A 21,336-nucleotide genomic window follows, 5' to 3' on the forward strand; every position below is an offset into this window, starting at 1 on the left:
TAATCTATGCCCTGGAACCCCCCATGCCTGGCCCAGGTTTCAGAGGCCAGGAATCTGCCATTACCCTGCCGTGGTACCAGAGGTTTTAGGAAACCTGGCTTGTCACCTTCCAGGCAGGGCTCCTAGAACCCTCTGAGGCTTGCAAATTCTGTAGCATGCAGAGCATGCCATACTCAGGCCTCACGTGGGGGCCACCATATGGTAATCTTGCAAATGGGATAGCCACACCCAGAGCTGGGGCACTTCCAGGGACTTAAATTAACTGAATGCTGAAGGTCCTTCTTCCATTTCGTCTCTAGAATTCCATCTCCAGGACAGGGCACTCATGTGTTTACTCGGTCTGGCATGTCCAGCTCTGCCTGTAGGATCCCTCACCCCTGCTCCCCTCTTCTTCCACGCTTTGACCAAGCAGGGAGGGCAGAAGCACTTGGCTTCTCATTCCTACTGGAGAACGTGCAGTTTTGGTCTAGATGCCTTTCTGGCTTTTTTTTTAGACCAGACCTACTCCTTCTTCTCTGAGTCTGAGCTCTTCCCCATATCTCAAAACTCTTTCAGTACCCTCCAGGGAATTCCCCTGCTGACAACATAACTGGCTGTCTTCACGCCATCCCAAACCCCCATCGCCAGGCCAACCACAAAACCACTGAGTTCTAGGTCCTGGCCGCTCAATCTAGACCCTTATTGCTGTGCTGCATCCTGGTCCATTTCCTCCGGTCTAGACCTGAACCTACTAGGTTTTGGAACCCCCACACATTTACCTTGTACCTCTTCTATTCCCAAATTGTGCCCGGCCCCTGCTTTGGTGAAGGTTCGGGATGGGAAGTGGGTGCTCACATGCTGTGCTACGTCTGAGCATTTGATCTGCAATTGGGAGGGCACAGTATGCCCAGAGATGAAAACAAGCATCTACATTTAAGAATGCCTGGCCTCTCCCTCCTCTTGGCCTCCTCTCCTCTCTTCCCTCCCTTCTTTTCACTTCCTCTGTTCCTCCCTCCGCATATTACTATGCTTAGAACAAAAACACCGACATTATTTAACTCTAATTTAAAATAAATAGGTGTTTAATAAATACAGTTTCAGGAAACTAAATTAGAGTATAAATGGAATAATTCAGTTTATCCATGTTTTCTGTTTAGTAGTTTAGTTTGAAGTAGAAGAAAAAAAATCTTTATTATTATTATTAGTGTGATTATAAATTGTCAGAGGTTATAGTTTTTTTAAAAGTTTTGTAAGAAAGGCTTGAGGTGGAGCCCCTGGCTGGCTCAGTCAGTAGAGCGTGTTGACTCTTGATCTTGGGGTTGTGGGTTCGAGCCCTATGTTGGATGTAGAGATTAGTTAAAACATAAAATATATATTTTTTTAATTTTTAACGTTTATTTTGGAGAGACAGAGAGACAGAGTGTAAGCAGAGAAGGGGCAGAGGGAGAGGAAGACGCAGAATTGGAAGCAGGCTCCAGGCTCAGAGCTGTCAGCACAGAGCCGGATGCAAGTCTCGAACCCACAAACCGTGAGACCATGACCTGAGCCGAAGTCAGACACTCAACTGACTGAGCCACCCACGTGCTCCAAAACATAAAAATAACATAAAATAAATAACATGTTAATAAACAAAGAGAAAGGAAGGTTTGAGGCAATATGACAGGCAACATGGATGATCCACTCCGTAAGAAGAACACAAAACACTTAATACAGAATGTGGCAATTCCCAAGAAACAGACTCAGCTAACAGAGTCCATGGGGAGGGTTGAAACAGCAAAGTTCTCAGATTCCCCTACACGCTGGCTGACAGAAAGCAGCTCGACCCTTTCTGTGGTTGTTATGTTTTACGTTTAATTTTTTAAAAATTGTGAACAGTGCCAATTAACATTTTTCAAGGGACCAACAATAGTTTCCTAATTCAGCAGCACTCTGTATTCGTCAAGAAAATATAAGGGGATATGTGAAATTTCAGAGCAATCAGTTTTATACTAAGATTTTAGATTTGGTGCTTGGTTTATTTCTTGGAAAGAGAAATAACTCAGGCTGCACTAGTCAAACCTAAATGATCTGAAGTTACAGTCAAGAAAACAACTCCAGATTATGATCTGAATATTATAGATCATTTTAGCCAAACCGTTCTATAGATTAGATATTGAATAAATTATTACTACGTGAACTAAATTATTGCCTCTGTTGCTTTATGCAAGGAATATTCTTTTTTTTATTTAAAAATTTTTAAATGTTTGTTCATTTTTTGAGAGACAGAGAGAGACAGAGCATGAGTGTGTGTGTGTGTGTGGGGGGGGGTTGGTGGCAGGCAGAGAGAGAGAGAGACACAGAACCTGAAGCAGGCTCTAGGCTCTGAGCTGCCAGCACAGAGCCCAACGCAGGGCTTGAACTCATGGACTGTGAGATCATGACCTGAGCCGAAGTCGGACGCCCAACTGACTGAGTCACCCAGACGCTCCTATACAAGGAATATTCTTATGCTCATAAAATGCGTTATACAAAAGTAGGGCTTTTTGTGTTCTAAGGCTCTTGTCCTTAGAGTGGTCAGATTCCCCAGAGAAGGTTTTCCCACTGTTTAGAGGGTATATGCCCTACTGCCAGTATTCTGGGAACTCCACGGGAGAAGGGAGGTAATAGGCCTCAAAATTGAGTAGGTAAGTGTTCTTTCACCTGTCTTCATTGAAGTTCCTAGACCCTTCATGTGCGGATGTCCTCCAGTCTGGACCCTGTCTATTTTGCCCCCTAAAAAAATCAGCTTTCTCTTTTTCTTTAGCAGAGGCTCTTGTGTGAGCCCGTCTTCTCCATTTCCAGAGGAACATCTTAGCACCTACTCTTGAGTGTTTGATGTTATGTGGCGTAAATCAGGTTACGTCTCAGGTTTCCTTGAATGCTACTTGAGGATTCAGCTTTCTTGAGTCTGCTTTAAATGTTACTGATATTGTCTCCACCCTCACTGTCCTTGTACTTAAGAGTTCATGCCTTTAAAAATGTCCGTTTGAAGGGGTGCCTGGGTGGCGCAGTCGGTTAAGCGTCCGACTTCAGCTCAGGTCATGATCTCACAGTTTGTGAGTTCGAGCTCTGCATCGGGCTCTGTGCTCACAGCTCAGAGCCTGGAGCCTCTCTTGGATTCTGTGTCTCCGTCTCTCTCTGCCCCTCCCCAACTTGTGCTCTGTCTCTCTCTGTCTCTCAAAAATAAATAAAAATGTAAAACAAAAATGTTCATTTGTTGTACTTCTCACGGAACGTGGGAGGAGGCTGAGCTAAATGGATGCTTTCATCCAACCATCTGTACATGGCAGTGCTGTTACCTCTTTTGAGGCCTCACTGTGTTTTTTTTTCACAGCTCCTACCATACATTATCACTGCAGTTGGCATGCTGGTATGTTGAGGGACAGGAAGAAATACGCTTATCTCAACTAAACGTAATTGTATCCATAGATTTTTATCTGGCTTAATTTAGTGCTTCTCTGTTAAATTTTAATTACTCAATTTCTAAAGGATGTCTTAGTTTGAATCTCTGGGTGAAGCATGAAATAGCCTAATTTCCATTTATTCTTGTTGACTTAGGGGGGATGGGCACTTCTGCAGAACTGCCATCTGGGGCTCGATTTCATGGATGAGCTAATGGACATAATTATAGAAACCGAGATCGTACATGATGCTTTCCGCCTATGGATGACCACCGAAGTTCATAAGCACTTTCCCATTACGCTCCTTCAGATGTCCATTAAATTTGCCAACGAGCCTCCACAGGGCCTGCGGGCAGGATTGAAAAGAACATACGGTGGTGAGTTGAGGAATACTTCCAAGTTTACGGGGGTTTTTGTGCTTCAGCTGTTTGCTTAAAGAAACGATAAAAACAATTAGCGACGATAGAGTTATAGCAGATTGTGCTGTTACTTAACCTGATGAGGAGAGAACAGCACTCTTTGTCCTGCGCCATGTGGAACATGCTCTCGTGGCATGAGGGAGTCAGCTCGTGCTTAGCCCTTTTCTATTTTTTCTGTTTTTCCACGTTACTCTGCTTTGGCCGGTGCCGTTCTCCAGCTGGACACCTGCCTTTTTATGGCAACAGAATTTTGTCACTTATGGTCTTCATGCTCCATATGTAAAGTTGGCCAGTAGCCTCTTCCAGGAGGAGAGGCTGGATTAAAGTTATGACCTGCCTCCATCGCATGAAGCCGTCTGAACAATGTACAGTTTTTTTTTTTGGAGTTGCTAACAAGGCTCAAATTTCTGTCAGCCTATAAGATAATGTGGGGATAAAATAGATGTGGAAGGATGCGGGCAGTAAAACAACAAAATTCTAAATAAAAAGTGTACAAATATATGTATATATATAAAATAATTGTAGTTATTTGGGGAATATACTCAGCGTGTAGTAGGCTTCTATATACACTATTTTAATTAATAGTAAATTGTTAGTAGTGTATACAGAAGCCCCTTGCAACCTGAGTACCTGCTCCTAATAATAATAAAAATAGGGGCACCTGGGTGGCTCAGTCGGTTAAGTGTCCGACTTCAACTCAGGTCATGATCTCACAGTCCATGAATTAGAGCCTCGCGTCGGGCTCTGTGCTGACGGCTCGGAGCCTGGAGCCTGCTTCGGATTCTGTGTCCCCCTCTCTCTCTCTGCCCCTCCCCTGCTCATGCTCTCTCTCTGTCTCAAATATAAATAAAAACATTGAAAATTTTTTTTAAATAAAAAAATAATAAAATTAGTAGTAGTAGCAATTTAAATAATAGTAGTAGTATTTATCTTACTGCCTTCATTCTTCCACCTCTAGTTTACCCCCACATTATCTTGTCAGATTGGCAGGCACGTGATCCATGTTAGCAAGCCCCCGGCCACCTCCCCCAATCTCTTTGCAGGTATTTCAGAGAAAGATACCATCTGGACACCCAAAGGTTAATTATAATTGTTGTTGTATGAATGCGATAAAAACAATTCAAGATAAGCGAAGTTTATGATCAGAAATGTACAAAAATGATTAATAACGTATAAATGTAATAAAAAAAGAAAGACGTGCGAGTGATGGTACATTTTTTCACCCCACCGACCATGACAGGTGTGAGTCAAGACCTGCTGGATGTGAGCACTGTGGCCCAGTGGAAGCCCATGCTGTATGCCGTGGCTTTCCTGCACTCCACAGTCCAGGAGAGAAGGAAGTTTGGTCCCCTAGGGTGGAACATCCCCTATGAATTTAATCAAGCCGACTTTAATGCCACTGTGCAGTTCATCCAAAACCACTTAGATGACATGGAAGTCAAAAAGGTACTCTGTGCCCTCTATCTCATGCCACTGGCGATCGTGAGCGTCGGTGCCCGTGCCTGCCCAGCTTTGGGATTGATCCTGTAAGAGTGATGATCTTGTGTGGTTGCAGACATATCTCTAAGTCATGGCAACTGGATCACACTTGCCTCTTGATTTCAGATGAAAAAAAAATGAACCAATTTTGATTATATTATTATTTCTCAAAACCAAGTTGAAATTACATGTAAGACAACTTGAAAAGCTCTACTGAGGGGGGAAATGGCTGAGAAAAGTTGTTTTCTAAAATCCTAAAAAATGAAAATTAAAGCCTAGATAATTTTTGAAGCATGTGCCTTTTAAAGAGCTCCCTCAATCTTCTCAAAAGCTATCTTCTTTTTTTCTGTTGAACTTAAAGTATGAAAGCATATAGATGCACCGAAGGAGTCTATTTTAAATCACGAGCATGAGATTTGAGTAATGCTCAGGTTTGTCTGTGTAGATTTCTTCCTGTACATCTAACATTGCTAATAAAGAAGGAACAACTGGCATCGATGACCACAAATACGTAGACGTTCCTTGGTGGGGAAAACCAGGATGAGACCATAGTTGTACACAGCTTTTCTGTAAATTCCCCCAGGGCGTCTCCTGGACCACCGTCCGCTACATGATAGGAGAGATCCAATATGGGGGCAGAGTCACTGATAACTACGATAAGAGATTGCTGACCACGTTTGCTAAGGTCTGGTTCAGTGAAAATATGTTTGGATCAGATTTCAGCTTTTACCAAGGATATAATATTCCCAAATGCAACACCGTGGACAGCTATCTTCAATATATCCAGGTTTGTCAACTTCAGAATTTTATGCATAGAGCAAATATCTGCAGCCTTTTGACCATTTGGATATTTATTTACACTGCAAATACTGCTTTTGAAATAATTTTTAATGGTGATACATACTCTCACTGTAGGTGCTTCCTTCCTATGTTTCTATTCACCTAACGGTTAAAATGTTTATATTTGTTCTGAGTGTGTATTTTGTGTGAATGCCCTCCCTCGCTTCTCATTTATTCCTCAGTGAGGAAGATTCTTTGGGGATAAGATAGGCCGGGCAGATTTTGAACTAGGGAAACCACACAAATCCCCTGGAGCTCTCCACCGTGAGATGTGAGACTTCAGGCAGCTGTAATGACTCATTCTGAGACCTCTGTGCCTTAATCCTGGCCCAGTGGAGGGCCTATGAGTATGTTCAGGAACCTGCTTTCCATAAGCACTTCCTGTCTCAACCTGGGCACCGGTGACGTTCAGGGTGGGATTCTTCTTTGCGGTGGGGTATAACCATATAGAGTGGTTAGCAGCATTCCTGGCCTCCCCCCACTAGCTGTCAGTAGCACCCCCACCCAGTTGTGACAATCAAAAATGTCTCCAGACATTGTCCCCTGGGGGTGGCATCTCCCCAGGCTGAAGAGTACTGCTCTCAGAAGGAATAAGGTAGATTGTGACTGGAAATTTAGGGGAAAAGATCTGATTTGTGTTTCAAGGTGACTACATTTTCTGTCTCTATGCCTTGAATGCTTTAGATCATTATGTAGAATTCTCTTTTGCATCTATCTGCGATTTATCTCCAACTGAACAAACTGGAACACGACAGCCCCAAAGGGCTAAATTTATCAGTACATTTAGAGGTTCTGTGATTTATGTATGTAATGAGTTTATCATATATTATCACCTCTACACTTTTACTAATTCACATCAGAAAATATATTTGTTTTAACTGTACTATATATGTCTTTAAATCATCAGCACTGAATAGGAAAGTGCCTATGAAGATATAAATTTAGATATGCCTGTACATATCTTTATTTACATATACCTCATTGCCCAGTGAACTTGAGGCTGTTCATAAAAGACATTATGTAAAAAGGAATAAAATAATGGAGGAGAGTGCAGGAACAATATGAAGAAGACAATAATAAAGTTTAGGATAATATTCACATGTAGAAACAAATATCAAATTGTAGGTACATTTTCTTTCTTTCAAATAGCTGAGTTCTTTGCCCGCTTTTTCTGCTTCTGATTGTCTCTTGCTGTCTCTGCATTTTTAAAAAATGTTTATTTTTGATACAGAGAGAGAGAGAGAGCGTGAGTGGAGGAGGGGCAGAGAGAGAGAGGGAGACACAGAATCTGAAACAGGCTCTAGGCTCTGAGCTGTCAGCACAGAGCCCGATGCGGGGCTCGAACCTACAAACTGTGAGATCATGACCTGAGCCGAAATCGGTCGCTCAACCGACTGCGCCACCCAGGCGCACCCCCTGCACCAACTTTTTTTTTTTTTTTTTTAAACTGTTTATCTATGTCTCTGCTTTTCCCTCGGACTTGGTTGCTCTCAGTATTCCTCTTTGTTCCTACTCCTCGTCTTTCTCCCTGGGACAGTACAGTTCCTGCTGTCAGCCTTCTTTGGGCCATAATTGCTAAAACTGTCATTGTCTGGCATCTCAAAAAGCATAGTAACTGTTAGTTATACCACATTTATTTAAATGATTGGTTCGAATTAAATCAGACCTTCAGAAAACAAAGTACTAATCCGTAGCTCCCTTTTGTTATTTCACATATTCTAAAATAAGACAGTGTCTCTTTGATTACATTTGCCTGAGGTACAGCATTGGAGAACCATCAGCTTACTATGTTTCTCATCGTTCATCTTCTTTTGAGGCAACTTTTGATTCTTTTCTGGAGAAAGTATTGAGATTGTAGCCTGACACAAATACAAGATCATGTAACTACTCGGCTTTTTGGGGAGGAGATTACTTTATGTTCTTTCTTTATTTTAAAATTCAAATATAGTTGACACGCAATGTTACATTACCTACCTTAATCAAACCTACCTACCTTAATAAAAACATTGGTTTCTTGAGACGGTATAATTTAGCTGGTGTTCATGTCGGCCGTCTGAGCTTCCCTGGGGTCTTTGTTGCTCAGAGCCTGCCTTCCTGCGACAGCCCCGAGGTGTTCGGGCTGCATCCCAATGCCGACATTACCTACCAGAGCAAGCTGGCCAAGGACGTGCTGGACACCATCCTCAGCATCCAACCCAAGGACAGCTCTGGTGGAGGGGATGAGACCCGGGAGGCCGTGGTGGCCCGGCTCGCTGACGATATGCTCGACAAGCTACCCCCAGACTATGGCCCATTTGAGGTGAGTTGATGACATCCTGGCAAGATGTCAATGGTGGACGTGTCTGTCTTATTGGGGGAGTGAGGAATAAGGAAGGAGGGCAAAGAGTGATTTTTCTGAAAGTGAAAGAATATTTAAAAACTCACTTCCTGAAGAACCAGCAAAAGAAGTTTTTATTTTTTATTTTTACTTATTTTGTTAAAGAAGTCTTTACTTTTTTTTTAACATTTATTCATTTTTGAGAGACAGAGAGAAACAGAGTGTGAGTCGGGAAGGGGCAGAGAGAGAGGGAGACACAGAATCAGAAGCAGGCTCCAGGCTCCGAGCTGTCAGCACAGAGCCCGATGTGGGGCTTGAACACACGGACTGCGAGATCCTGACCTGAGCTGAAGTCAGACGCTTAACTGACTGAGCCACCCGGGTGCCCCAAAGTTTTTAAATCTATAAATGTAATCACTTCAAAGTATAAATGATAAACCTGACAAGAATGTTGATGTTCATAACTAGGTTTTAAGTATGTACCAATGGTTTAGGATTGTTTTTCTAGAACTTTCCCTTGAGGTGCTTCACATTATCATTTGTTCAAAGGAAAGTAATGTATTTTTAGAGTAAAGCACCTGATCATTTATTTTTTTATTAGAGAGGGGGGGAGGAGAGGGAGAGAGAGCATGAGTGGGGAAAAGGGGCTGAGGGAGAAAGAGAGAGAATATCAAGCAGGCTCCATGCTCAGTGTGGAGCCTGATGCAGGGCTCAATCCCATGACCCTGGCATCTTGACCTGAGCCCAGAGCAAGAGTCAGATGCTCAACCAACTGAGCCACCCAGGCACCCCAAGCACCTGATCATTAAAAAAAATGTTGTATAACATAATGCACACCTTAAAATTCCGGGCTTCTTAATTTCAGGGAGCCTGTATTTATATCATTAATGCATTGCAGCTTCACAGGTTTTGAAAATTAATTTGTCTTTTTAAGATGTAAGTAACTTTTGTAAGCAAAATTTATGAGTAGGAAAGTTAATTTTTTAGGCAGTTTAGCAAATGTTACTGGAAAGATTTACCCTGAAGACATTCTTAAATCTTGGATAAGAACACAGGTGACTCACTCACTTTCCACATAGTCGTGATAGATGACCCAGACTAACCGTGTGACTCTTTTGTCACAGGACCATCATGTTCCTTTATATATTGACCTTTTCTACCTGGTTTTCTGACAGGAATCTGCAGCATTTTGTTTCTTTAGCATCCTATTCTTTTCCACAAAGCATGTCCTTTTGGTTGCTGGTGCTATAGACTGAACTCAAGGACTTATTGCCAAGGGAATAATTTCCCCTGGAAAAAACTGATCACTGGCTTGGAGAAAATCAATACTCTTATCAGCTCTCATAAGCACCTCTCATTGTAGTATCAGGAAAGAGGTCATTCATATCTAACAGTGGTTGAAATATTTATGAAGCAATAAAAGTATCTAAAAATATCATAACAGTAACATAAATAACTGCGGTAACTAATGGGGTTTAGGAGAGTCCGCTCCCTTTGGCTGACTTTGTCGATGCTGCCTGAGGATAAAGCAACGCGGCCCAGCAGGGCAGCTGATCGATCCATAGGAGAGTCTCAGTAAATACTTGTAAGATGGGAATGGATGGCTGGGTGGGTGGGTTGGAGGAAGAACGGATGAATGCTCTGATGGAAAGCACAGAAAGCTTTTAGAACAGAAGCCTAGTCTTTTGAAGCAGCCAGCAGAATGGTTGTGCATGTGTACCTGTCTGCTCGCGTGTGTCTGTGTGTGTGTTTGCAAGTCTTAGGCAGGCAGGTAAGTGAATGTTTCCCAGTGAGTGCAATTGCCATTTGCAAGGCTGTGTGGTTATGGTCATGTGTTTCTCTTCTACTGCGAATGAATGGCTGCCTGTCCTCTCCCACATGGGATGAACAATTGGCCGGTCATCTAACAGATGTTTCCTTTTATATTTCTTCTTTGTTTTCTGGCAGTGAGAAAAAAAAATCTTAACCATTGATGGGATTGTAAGATTTGGGGTCTTTTCGGCAGCCCCAGGGTACCAGTTACATACACGTTTGTAGCTGTCACATTTTTAACACATGTTCAATGTCTCCACGGCAGGTGAAAGAGAGGCTGCTAAAGATGGGGCTGTTCCAGCCCATGAACATCTTCCTCAGGCAGGAGATAGACAGAATGCAGAGGCTGCTGACTCTGGTCCGCACCACCCTGACGGAGTTGAAACTTGCCATCGACGGCACTATCATCATGAGCGAAAATCTACGAGATGCACTGAATTGCATGTTTGATGCCAGAATTCCTGCTCAGTGGAAGAAAGTATGTTTTAGTCCCCTCTTATTCCACCTAATCACTTTATTGTTGTAAATAGCTGTGATTGGCAGGTGGAAAGCTTTTGGAGCGTAATTTACTTAAAAGGGTTCTTTTGTTTAGGGACTAATCCCCTTACTGGCTTGTATTTTGGGAGCGTAGGTAGGGAAGGAGACTATTTAGCATCTCCCACGTATCAGGCACCCTGCTAGGCCATTGCATGTGTTATTTCATTTACATTTTGCATTTATTGCCCTCATTTTGCGGGTAAAGAATGTGAAATTGAGAGATGCTAAGTCTTTTCCCAGATCACACACCTAAGAAGTCCAAGAACCAGAATTTAAACCCCAGCTCCGTTGGACTTCAAAGCCCATGATGTTAGATTTATAGAAAGAAGTGTTCCTACACACACACATGCACACACACACACACACACACACACGCACCAAAGAGAAACCTTTTCCCCTGCTCTGCCTGGAGGTAGTGAGCAAGTATATCTCCAGGTAACAAGAAAATGATTTAACAATATGCTTACCGATCACATGCTGGTGCTTGTGCTAAATGACAAGATGTGCTTTTGGTAAATACTTGTCTACTTGGAGCAGTAAAAGGAGTACCTGAGTATCTTTACCAAGCATTTCATGCATTGTGGGAGGTTATAAAGATTTGGGGGTGTGGCAGGAGGACTTGAGAGGGCAGGAGGCAGGGGCCAGTTGTCGGGGAATATACGGGAGGGCAACATCTAGAAAAGGGATTGGGTCATGCAGTGACTGGACCTTTGGCCTTTTGGAAGCTGCTCGGGTACATGGGAAGGTGAGACGTGACAGGGTTAGGACTGGCAGCCTCTCTCAGAAGAGACTCACTTAGCACTGGCACTCAGACATCTCACCCAGGGCTTTAGAAACATAGGATCAGCTTTGCCCAGACTCCATCATATCCTCACCTCTAATGACTTCGTTCCCAAAGGCGGAGAGTTTTCTATCTGGACTGACTTTCCTCATTGGCCGGTGACAGAGGGAGAACCTTCCTGGTCACTGGCCATTGCGGGTTCATTCCTCACCGAACCAGCCCTCTCCACGTGGTCAGCACCTAGAAGGCTCTGGAACAGGGATCCTTGCCACGAGGCACCTTCACATAAACAGTTCCCTGTGCCTCACGTCAAATGTCGTATAAACACATCCCTTTCAGTTAACATGTCTATAAAGATAGGATAGAATGAGTTACCTAATTTTAAAGTGTGGTCTTTTTGGGGCGCCTGGGTGGCTCAGTCGGTTAAGCGTCCGACTTCGGCTCAGGTCATGATCTCACAGTCTGTGAGTTCGAGCCCCGCGTCAGGCTCTGTGCTGACAGCTCAGAGCCTGGAGCCTGCTTCGGATTCTGTGTCTCCCTCTCGCTCTGACCCTCCCCTATTCATGCTCTGTCTCTCTCTGTCTCAAAAATAAATAAACGTTAAAAAAAAAAATAAAAAAAAAATTAAGTGTGGTCTTTTTATGCAGGTTTGTATTCTATTCAACTTATTATCAGTCTTTGGAATCTCATTATCTCTTGAAAAAGAGGCAAATTAAGTCTTAAGAATTTGAAATTCGAGTGGTATATATCTACATAGGATGATCACTACATTTATTCATACATAAAGTATTCTAATTATAATAAAATGATATAAAACATGATTTGGAGATACCTACCAGGACAGCTGCTGATAACACTAAGGCCATATCCATCCCACTGTAATAATAGAAGTTCCACATGTGAATTCAGGCAGCATGTCACGGGCAGTGAATGCAATTAATTTGTTGGTGGTAAGGGACCCGTGTTTCCGTTTCTGCTCCTTCATCAGAGGAAATAAAAGTTCATTCTAAGGGACAAGAACTTCAGAAAATAACTGTTGTTTGCCTCATTAAAAATGAGAAGTGGAGAAAGGTACGATTTATCATCCACAGAATATATTTTAAAGGGGCCACAAGCACATTTATGGAAATAGAAATCCTGTTTTGCAGTGTATCTATTAAAAATATAACCTGACGGGGAAAGAAAAAATGTAACGTGAGGAAAAAATAGTGGAAACCTATTTAATTCAATTAATTGTTTTCATTACTTTATAGCAGAATTGACAGTGAATATATTTGTACGTGGAAGGTGATTCTGTTGACATCAGAACCTTGAACAGCATACTGAGCGCTGAATGAATTGATTTGGTATTCATGGGATCATTAGCTGATTCTGTTGTATCTTAATATCAGTAAGGAGGAAGAATAATTTGAAAACTTAAATGTCAAAACCCAAGGGAAAATTCCTGTCTTAGGGACTTCTAAATTCTAAAAGTGAAATTGATATTTCATAATTTTTTTTTTCTGTGAACATAGCTAGTTACACAGCAGAATTTGATTATTTCAACATATGCATTTCAGGCATCCTGGGTTTCAAGTACCTTGGGTTTCTGGTTTACTGAGCTTATAGAAAGAAACTGCCAGTTCACCGCCTGGGTTTTCAATGGCCGACCCCACTGCTTCTGGATGACAGGCTTTTTTAACCCCCAAGGATTTTTAACTGCAATGCGTCAGGTAAGAGCTCCCATGTGCACCTGTTGTGTTATTATGATTTTCTTCTACAAGGTTTTCTTCTGCCAGTATAGTTTTAAAGACTATAATGACACAGAGAATGGCTGTCTCTCTTTGGCCCCAGCAATGACATTGTCCTGAAAGTAAATACAGCAACTTGTTCTCAGGCTGCTAGGTTGAGTTTCAATTTATTTGGTATTTTTATATTTGATATGATTTGATATTTCTTTTTTAAAGTATAAGTGCTTAAATTAGGACACGGGTACTGTTTATGACACAATCTTTTTAAGTACAATTCTACTTCCTTTGAATTAGGGTAATCCGGGGTTCCGCTTTGATCCCTGTGATGCTCTTTATGTTAAGATAAACCTCTAATTGTTCCCTTCGTCCTTTGCTCTTGTTCTTGTCCTGAGCAGGAAATAACTCGGGCCAACAAAGGCTGGGCCTTGGACAATATGGTGCTTTGCAACGAAGTCACCAAGTGGATGAAGGATGACATTTCTGCCCCTCCCACAGAGGGTGTCTACGTCTACGGCTTGTATCTTGAAGGTGCAGGCTGGGACAAGAGGAACATGAAACTCATCGAATCCAAACCAAAAGTGCTCTTTGAATTGATGCCCGTCATAAGGATTTACGCAGAAAACAACAGTAAGTTGTCTTACACATTCAGGGATGGTGGGCATTATCAGATTGGATAATGTTATAAACACAAGATCTCATTATTCTTGCTATCATGTCATGAGGACTTTATTATTTTATCAACTAGCTTCACATTCGCCCCATGTTTAATGAGTACTTACTGGCTGCTAGGCACTATTTTGAGTGTTATAGGGGAGACGATGGTTCTAGATAGTTCTTTCCTATCTATTAAAGCAGGTGAAATATGCATGGATGCTCATGAGACATTAGCTTATGAGATAAGGAGCAAGTGTTTGGAGGAGTTAACAGATGGTAGGAAAGGAAGGTGGGTAGGAGGGGGAAGAAGGGGTCAGGGGCGGGGTCTCAGGAGCAGGGTCTGGACAGGGGGTGGAAGGATGGATAGGATGAGGTGGGACAAGTGGTGGAAGGAAGGCTTTCCCGGCAGGACTGCTCAGGGCCCACCGGAGGTGCCAGCTCTACCAGCTTGGAGAGTTAAGGCAGGTTGGAAAAGCCAGATTGAATTCAGGGACGTGTCGCTTCACCCAGTAGCTGGCGGTAAAATGCTGGATTCGTATTTCAGCCTGTGAACATAGCACGTCTATGAAACACACGTTTTTCCACTTTGGCAAAGTTCTGTTTGACAAGTCTAAAAATACCTAAACTGGTTTCCACCATTGGCCTGATGTGTCCTGGAGGCTTTCGTTACATTTTACTCAGCTAATATCTCCTCGGTGATAACCACCTTTCAGCCCATGTGACCATTGCTTGTTTATTTCATTTTTTTAAGTTTATTTTATTTCTCTAATAAAAATTGCATATACTTAAGGTGTGGAACATGATGTTCTGATATACATATATGGTGAAATATATGGTGATATACATATATGGTGAAATGATCGCTAGAAGCCATACACTCTGGAGGTGGCCATGGCAGTGGAAGCCAAGGAAGTACTGATTTTGTGACCAAAACACAAAAGATTTGTCTTTCAACAAGGGAGGAGAAGACAGTTTCTCCTGGAAAGATAGCTTCTAGTATCCCATCCCTTAGATAAATACCACATTTGGAAACATGGGTCAAGGGAAGAGAGTTTATAAACTATGAATATTTCTTTTTTAAGCAAATATTTGCTGGGTGCCTAATATATGCCAGCCACAATCTTAGGTGCAAAGGTCACAAAGATAACGATGAACCAGATCCTGCCTAGAATGGATTCCGTCTAGTGAGGGAGACTTACAAGGAAATCAATAATTAAAATAGAACTTGACACATGTTAAGATCGAGATACGGTCAGGATGCTCAGGGAACCTAGAAGGAGTACATGATGATGCCTGAGAGGTCAGCGGAGACTGCTTTTGAGAAGTGCTTTGAGGCTAAGAATGAGTGTAAGAGAAGTTGGCGATAGACTTTTTTTGGCCAAGGCAAATAGCGTTAGCTCGCTTGGTCATTCAGTGAGTATTTATCTGGTATTGGCCATCTGCCATGCTCGACTCAGGTGCTGGGGGTGCGACAGTGAAAAAAGACCAGGCACAGTCCACGTTCTTTTTTTTTTTTTCCAATATATGAAATTTATTGTCAAATTGGTTTCCATACAACACCCAGTGCTCATCCCAAAAGGTGCCCTCCTCAATACACAATCCACGTTCTTAAGGAACTCCATGTCAAGGAGGGAAGGGCAGCCAAAAAGAGGCAAATACAGTTGATCCTTGTTACTCATGGATTCTGTGCTTATGAATTCACCTCTACTTGAAAATTTGTTCGCGATGCTTGTGGCTTGGTCATTTGCAGGCATGCACAAAGCAGCAAAAAAATGTGAGTCGCCCCACAAGCATGTTCCCACCTGAGGTTGAATAAGGTGACACTCTGCCTCCTTGGTCCACTCATGCTGTAAACAAGTGTCCTTTTTGTGGTCTATGTAGTATCACATTTTCCACACTTCTGTACTTTGCACTGTTTAAGGTGGCCCAAGCACAGTGCTGAACACCAGGGCTATCTGCTGTTCCTCAGCACAAGCAGGCTGTGATGTGCCTTATGGAGAAAATACGTGTTAGGTGAGCTTTCCTGAGGTGAGAGTTCAAGTGCCGTGAGTCCAAAGCCAGTGAATCAATAATATATGTTGGAAAGATATCTTTAAACAAACACACGCCTAAAATAAGGCTATGTATTGATGGGTTGGCGAAGCTGTCGTGACCAGAGGCCGGCAAGAACCTGCCCTGCATGTATTTCCTCTTGGAGCAGTGGTTCAGTAGAAGTCCCATGATAATGGCAGTTGACTATAAATGGACATACTGGCTTTAGACAGCTCTTTTTTATGAAGAAAATACACACACGCTAGGCCAGGGAGCTGCTGATTTAGGGGCCGGGGGAGAGACTTGTGAGGAAAGAACACTGAGCCGAGATTCAGCTGACAGAGGGCAGCATGCTGATGTCCAGGACCAAAGAGGGGGGGGTGCAAATGCGTGAGGTAGCAATGGATGTGCTGTGTGTGAGGAGGAGAAAGATGGCACGTGAAGGAAGAGGGAGCCCGTGAAGAAAGCGGGGCATCAGAAAAGAAGGAAGGTGCTCGGCAGGGTCCTTGATGCACGGTGTTGCTCCACGTACCCCGAGTGCATCCGACAGGATAAACGTGTCTGGTTGAGCCCGGGCAAGCGCGCTGCCTGCGGCTTCGTATTTATTGGGTTGTGTCAAGACCTGGGGCCATGGTTAGTTTAGAGAAATAATCAGTACGTATTCTTTTACCCAAAATTAATATTTTAGAAAATTTGCTTTATCGCATCACTGGATCTAGTCAACCAGTTGCAAAAACATTTCCCGTAGAAAGTAAAAGAAAAATCTTCCTCAGGTTCAGTCAGGTGTTACTTTTGTATATCTTGTGACTAAGTGGTGAAAGCCCATTGCAACATGACTTTGAACATCTCAGCAGGGTATTAATAAAATAATTTTATAATACAGGCACTTCTTTATTATTTAAGAACACATTTTTATAGAAGGATTGTACTCACCCTGCTGGGAATTAGTCAGCGGTGAGGTTCATTAGCAGCAGGTTAAGACAGAAAATAAAAAGCAAGGAAAAAGTGACTAACTTAAAAGTGCTAAAAAAAAAAAAAAGAGACAAACTTTCATTCTTGTTTCTTTTTTTTTTTTTGGTTTCAATAGGAGTTGGTGCAGACTTGTTTTGCCAAATAGCTTTGTTGCCAGAGAAGTGTTTTTTAGCGATGAAAAGCTAAAATTCCATTGCTATTTTCATATTATAAATCTAATTTTCGGGGCGCCTGGGTGGCGCAGTCAGCTAAGCGTCCGACTTCAGCCAGGTCACGATCTCACGGTCCGTGAGTTCGAGCCCCGCGTCGGGCTCTGGGCTGATGGCTCGGAGCCTGGAGCCTGTTTCCAATTCTGTGTCTCCCTCTCTCTCTGCCCCTCCCCCGTTCATGCTCTGTCTCTGTCCCAAAAATAAAAACGTTAAAAAAAAAAATTAAAAAAAAATTTAAAGTTAAAATTCTTATAATAACTTGTTTCCATGTTAACATGGAGGGCAATTTTCAGTTTAAATAATTCATCATTGAATTTTCCATACAAGACTGGTTTGTTTTAGAAAGAAGTCTAGGTATTTATTTTGACTTTAGAAATTGAGCAATGTGTCCCCAAATGTTTATTTTATTCATGGTTCTTATTAGGACATCATGAGAAAGTCACCCAAAAAGTGTGAAATTCACCAGAAGGGCAAAGCTTCCCACATCCGCTCAGGCTCCTTTGCCCTCAAAGGAAGTTGAAAAGAGGCAGACATGGGGAAAGAAATGTACCTTTGGCCAGTAGGGTGAGAAGGATCTCACCCTAGGTGAGGACACCCTAGGTGTCCGCAGATAATGAGGAAAAAAGTGAAAAGTGTTTCTAAGAATATCTTTTGACCCATCCTGATCCAACAGTGTGCAGATTTGGGGCTGGGGGTGGGAATAGCCCCAGGGGGTGACCGGGAGGTGGAGATGTCCTGACTCTTGAACCCCATGCATTTGATCCACCTTCTGTGTGTAAACTTGGGACTCGGTTAACGTCATGAGGAAGATGAGTCTGGGAAATTTGTTTCAGTGAAAAGATAAGAATACACGTATATGTGTGCATGAGTGTGTGTGCGCATGCATGTGTGTGTGTGTGTGTGGAAAGAGAGGAGAAACCTAACACCTCTTGGGTGCCTACTGCATTCCGGGCATCATACTATGCCAGTTGTTCTCATATATTAACTAACTTAATCTTTACAAGTCTGTAAGGTATATCATGCCTAATCTGCAGATGGGGAAATTAAGGTGTAGAGATGTATGTAATTTGCCTATGATTCCCAGCTACCAAAGCTGATGTCAGAATCATGTTTGTTTGTTGTGGGATGAATGCAATCCTCTGGCAATTTCTGTGGTTGATGTTCTACTTCAGACTATGCATTTAGGGAGTCTCTGTGTTGTCAGGGATGAAGCTTCAAAATGAAGGCTAAATTAAAGGGTGCCTGGGTGGCTCAGTCGGTTAAGTGTCCCAACTCTTAATTCCGGCTCAGGTCATAATCTCATGGTTTGTGAGATTGAGTCCCTTGTTCATGCTGTCAGCATGGAGCCTGCTTGGAATTCTCTCTCTCTCTCTCTCTCTCTCTCTCTCTCTCTCTCTCTCTTTCAATAAAGAAACATTAAACGAGGACAGCTTCTTTACATTTTGAAGTCATGCGTTTATTTTTCTCAGGTACATGGTGAAGTAGACAGAGAAAAAGTCACTGCCCATTTGGGTGGGAGCTCTCACTCCCTGTGGCTCCCTCCCTGCATGCTGCAGGCTAAAGGTGGTCACCTCCCCTGCCAGAGGGATGGGCACAGGTTCTCAGATAAAAGACAGCCTGCATATTTGCATTGCATTTCTGGTTTTATTACCCTGGTAATTAGTCATGTGGCTTTGGAGGAGTCTCAAAGATACCGTATATTGAAGTCATGTATCTAGTTATCTCTGATTCATTTTCACACCTTCCTGCAAAGACATAGAGGTAGACACACACACACATTAATCCCAACTATTGCTGAGATTAAGGGCCTAGGCTCTTGAGCCATTCGGGCCAGGTTTGATTCTTACCCTATCACCTACAGCTTCGTAACCTTAGATGGATGGCTCACCTAGCTATGTTCCAGTTTTCTCACCTGCAAAATGGATTTAATAATGCTACCTGTCCCATAAGTTTGTTAAGAGCATTAAACCAACAATGTCTAGCACACAGTTATCATACAATAAATAATTTTGCTGTGACTACCGTTATTAATATGTTAACTCACATGTTTGTCGTGGGATGAAAAGAAATACATCAAGAGTGCACTATTTAATCACTTAAATGTTATTTGCGAAGAGGAGTTGAATAAAGGAATGATTTAAAGGTGGTCTAGGGAACCTCTATGTGACTTGGTTGTTTTAGATATTAGAAGAAACATGGTATAATGGTATACTAGCATTTGGATGAAAAATGTAGGCTAGAGAAGGAAGTGACATAGTCAGAAAATAACACTCCCTCAAGGTGTCTTTTTAAAACCCTTTGGATCTTAAAGCATAGAGCTCACCAATTTAGACAGCCTCTTTTCTTTACTCCTCGTTCGGGAACCCTGAGGCTTCAAACCCATTTAGCTGATTTGTTCTGCCTACCTAGCATGTGTTTTTTTTGTCTTCTAAGTTATTTGTCTAACTAGGGCTAATGGTTTTGAATCCTCCGTTTATGTGGTTATGTAGTGTCTGTCAGCACTTTGACTATGAAATTATATTTTTGGTGGTTTCTCATCCTGCTGAAGAAGTTTGCTACATACTGTGACTAGGCATGGGCACCATCGGTTCTGCAGCAATTAAAAATAAATAAGATTGGATAAATAGATCAGAAAATTGTTTTTCACCTTATTGAAAAGAATGCTATTTTTTCCCAATCTTTCTTTTCTTTTGGGACTAAAATCCAAGTAGTCAAACACTTCCCAAGGTGTAAGTATTATAATTATCATTTGGTACAAATGCGAGACTTCAATGGGTTAGTTACTTCAGGATTTATGATGTTAGTCAAATTTGCATCAAGAAGAATGATATTTAACATTTATTCCACATTTACAGATCCCAGGATTAAAGGATTTAAATCTCTCCATCGGTATTATTGGTATTAACTACACTCCATGACTTCACTGTCATTCACTTATTTCATCAGAATTTTTCATATATTTGCCTCCTAATTATATATATTAGTTCTACTAATCATTATATACTAATGATATTCTCATGATAATTTAAAAAATAATGCCATTACATTAATGTAGATTGTTTCTAATGATAAATTTCGTGGGATGAAGCAAACACATAGTTTTAAATTACTGTCAAATATCTATGAGTTTGTTTTAGAACAGGGTTCCTCGGCCTTGGCATTATTGACATTTCTGGTCAAGATGCCCTTTGTCGGGAGGGGTGCTCCCGCGCATTATAGGGTGCTGGCAGCATCTCTGGTCTCTACCACTAGATGCCAGTATCAGCCCCACAATTGTGATAACCAAAAGTGTCTCCAGATGTTCACAAATGTCCCCCGAGAGTAAAATAATCCTTGGTTAAGAATCACTGCTTTAGAATGCCTACTTTATATTGAAACTTATGTGTAATACTATCATATTCAAGTGTTTAACTTCTCCCAATAAAATTAATTATAGTGGAGGTATCAAAACACATGATAGAGGCGCCTGGGTGGCTCAGTCAGTTAAGCATCCAGCTTCAGCTCAGGTCATGATCTTGCAGTGAGTTCAAGCCCCGTGCAGGGCTCTGTGCTGACAGCTTGGAGCCTGGAGCCTGCTTCGGATCCTGTGTCTCCCTCTGTCTCTGCCCCTACCCCACTCATGCTCTGTCTCTCTTTCCCTGTCTCAAAAATGAATAAACATTAAAAAAAAAATTAAAACACACACACACACACACACACACACACACACATGGCATAACAGGTTGAATATTTTATTGGGTCAAAAAATAAGATCTTAATTTCAGATAGTGGCTTGCTTTTGTAATTTGTTAGAAAAAGATAAATTATTGAGCAAGTTAGTTTTGGGAAATAAATTCAGTGACTTCGGTACGTTAACATTGCATGCAGAGAGTTACTTTTGCCATGTTTCAGTGCCCACGTGTGTCACACGAATTCACCAAAGCAAAGTTGTCCTCTTAGTTAAATGTGTTTTCATCTCAATGCTTCTATGAGGGTCATTTATAATACTGGCCTTCCAGAAGAGTACAAGCATGGGTGCAGACAAAGTGTTTGTGCTGAAACAATTTATAATCTAGAAAAGAAGAGGAAATGATGTACTGCTTCCTGAGATGGATGTTTTGAGATGTGCAGATAAACTACGCGAGCAGTGTAGATTTAACAAGGAGCTGATGCACTTG

General features: G+C 42.0%; 1 protein-coding gene across 1 annotated transcript in view; it reads left to right on the top strand.

Moving 5' to 3' along the window:
- Positions 1-21,336, top strand: part of DNAH5 (dynein axonemal heavy chain 5) — a 229,815-nt gene that overhangs the window by 206,519 nt on the left and 1,960 nt on the right. Inside the window, exons 72-78 of the mRNA XM_043574233.1 lie at positions 3,556-3,775; positions 5,058-5,263; positions 5,880-6,083; positions 8,220-8,435; positions 10,531-10,743; positions 13,143-13,295; positions 13,709-13,940. Coding sequence (XP_043430168.1) covers positions 3,556-3,775; positions 5,058-5,263; positions 5,880-6,083; positions 8,220-8,435; positions 10,531-10,743; positions 13,143-13,295; positions 13,709-13,940 — 1,444 coding nt within the window. The remainder of the gene's footprint in view (positions 1-3,555; positions 3,776-5,057; positions 5,264-5,879; positions 6,084-8,219; positions 8,436-10,530; positions 10,744-13,142; positions 13,296-13,708; positions 13,941-21,336) is intronic.

Source organism: Prionailurus bengalensis, chromosome A1, assembly GCF_016509475.1.
Source record: "Prionailurus bengalensis isolate Pbe53 chromosome A1, Fcat_Pben_1.1_paternal_pri, whole genome shotgun sequence".
NCBI classification, from domain to species: Eukaryota; Metazoa; Chordata; class Mammalia; order Carnivora; family Felidae; genus Prionailurus; species Prionailurus bengalensis.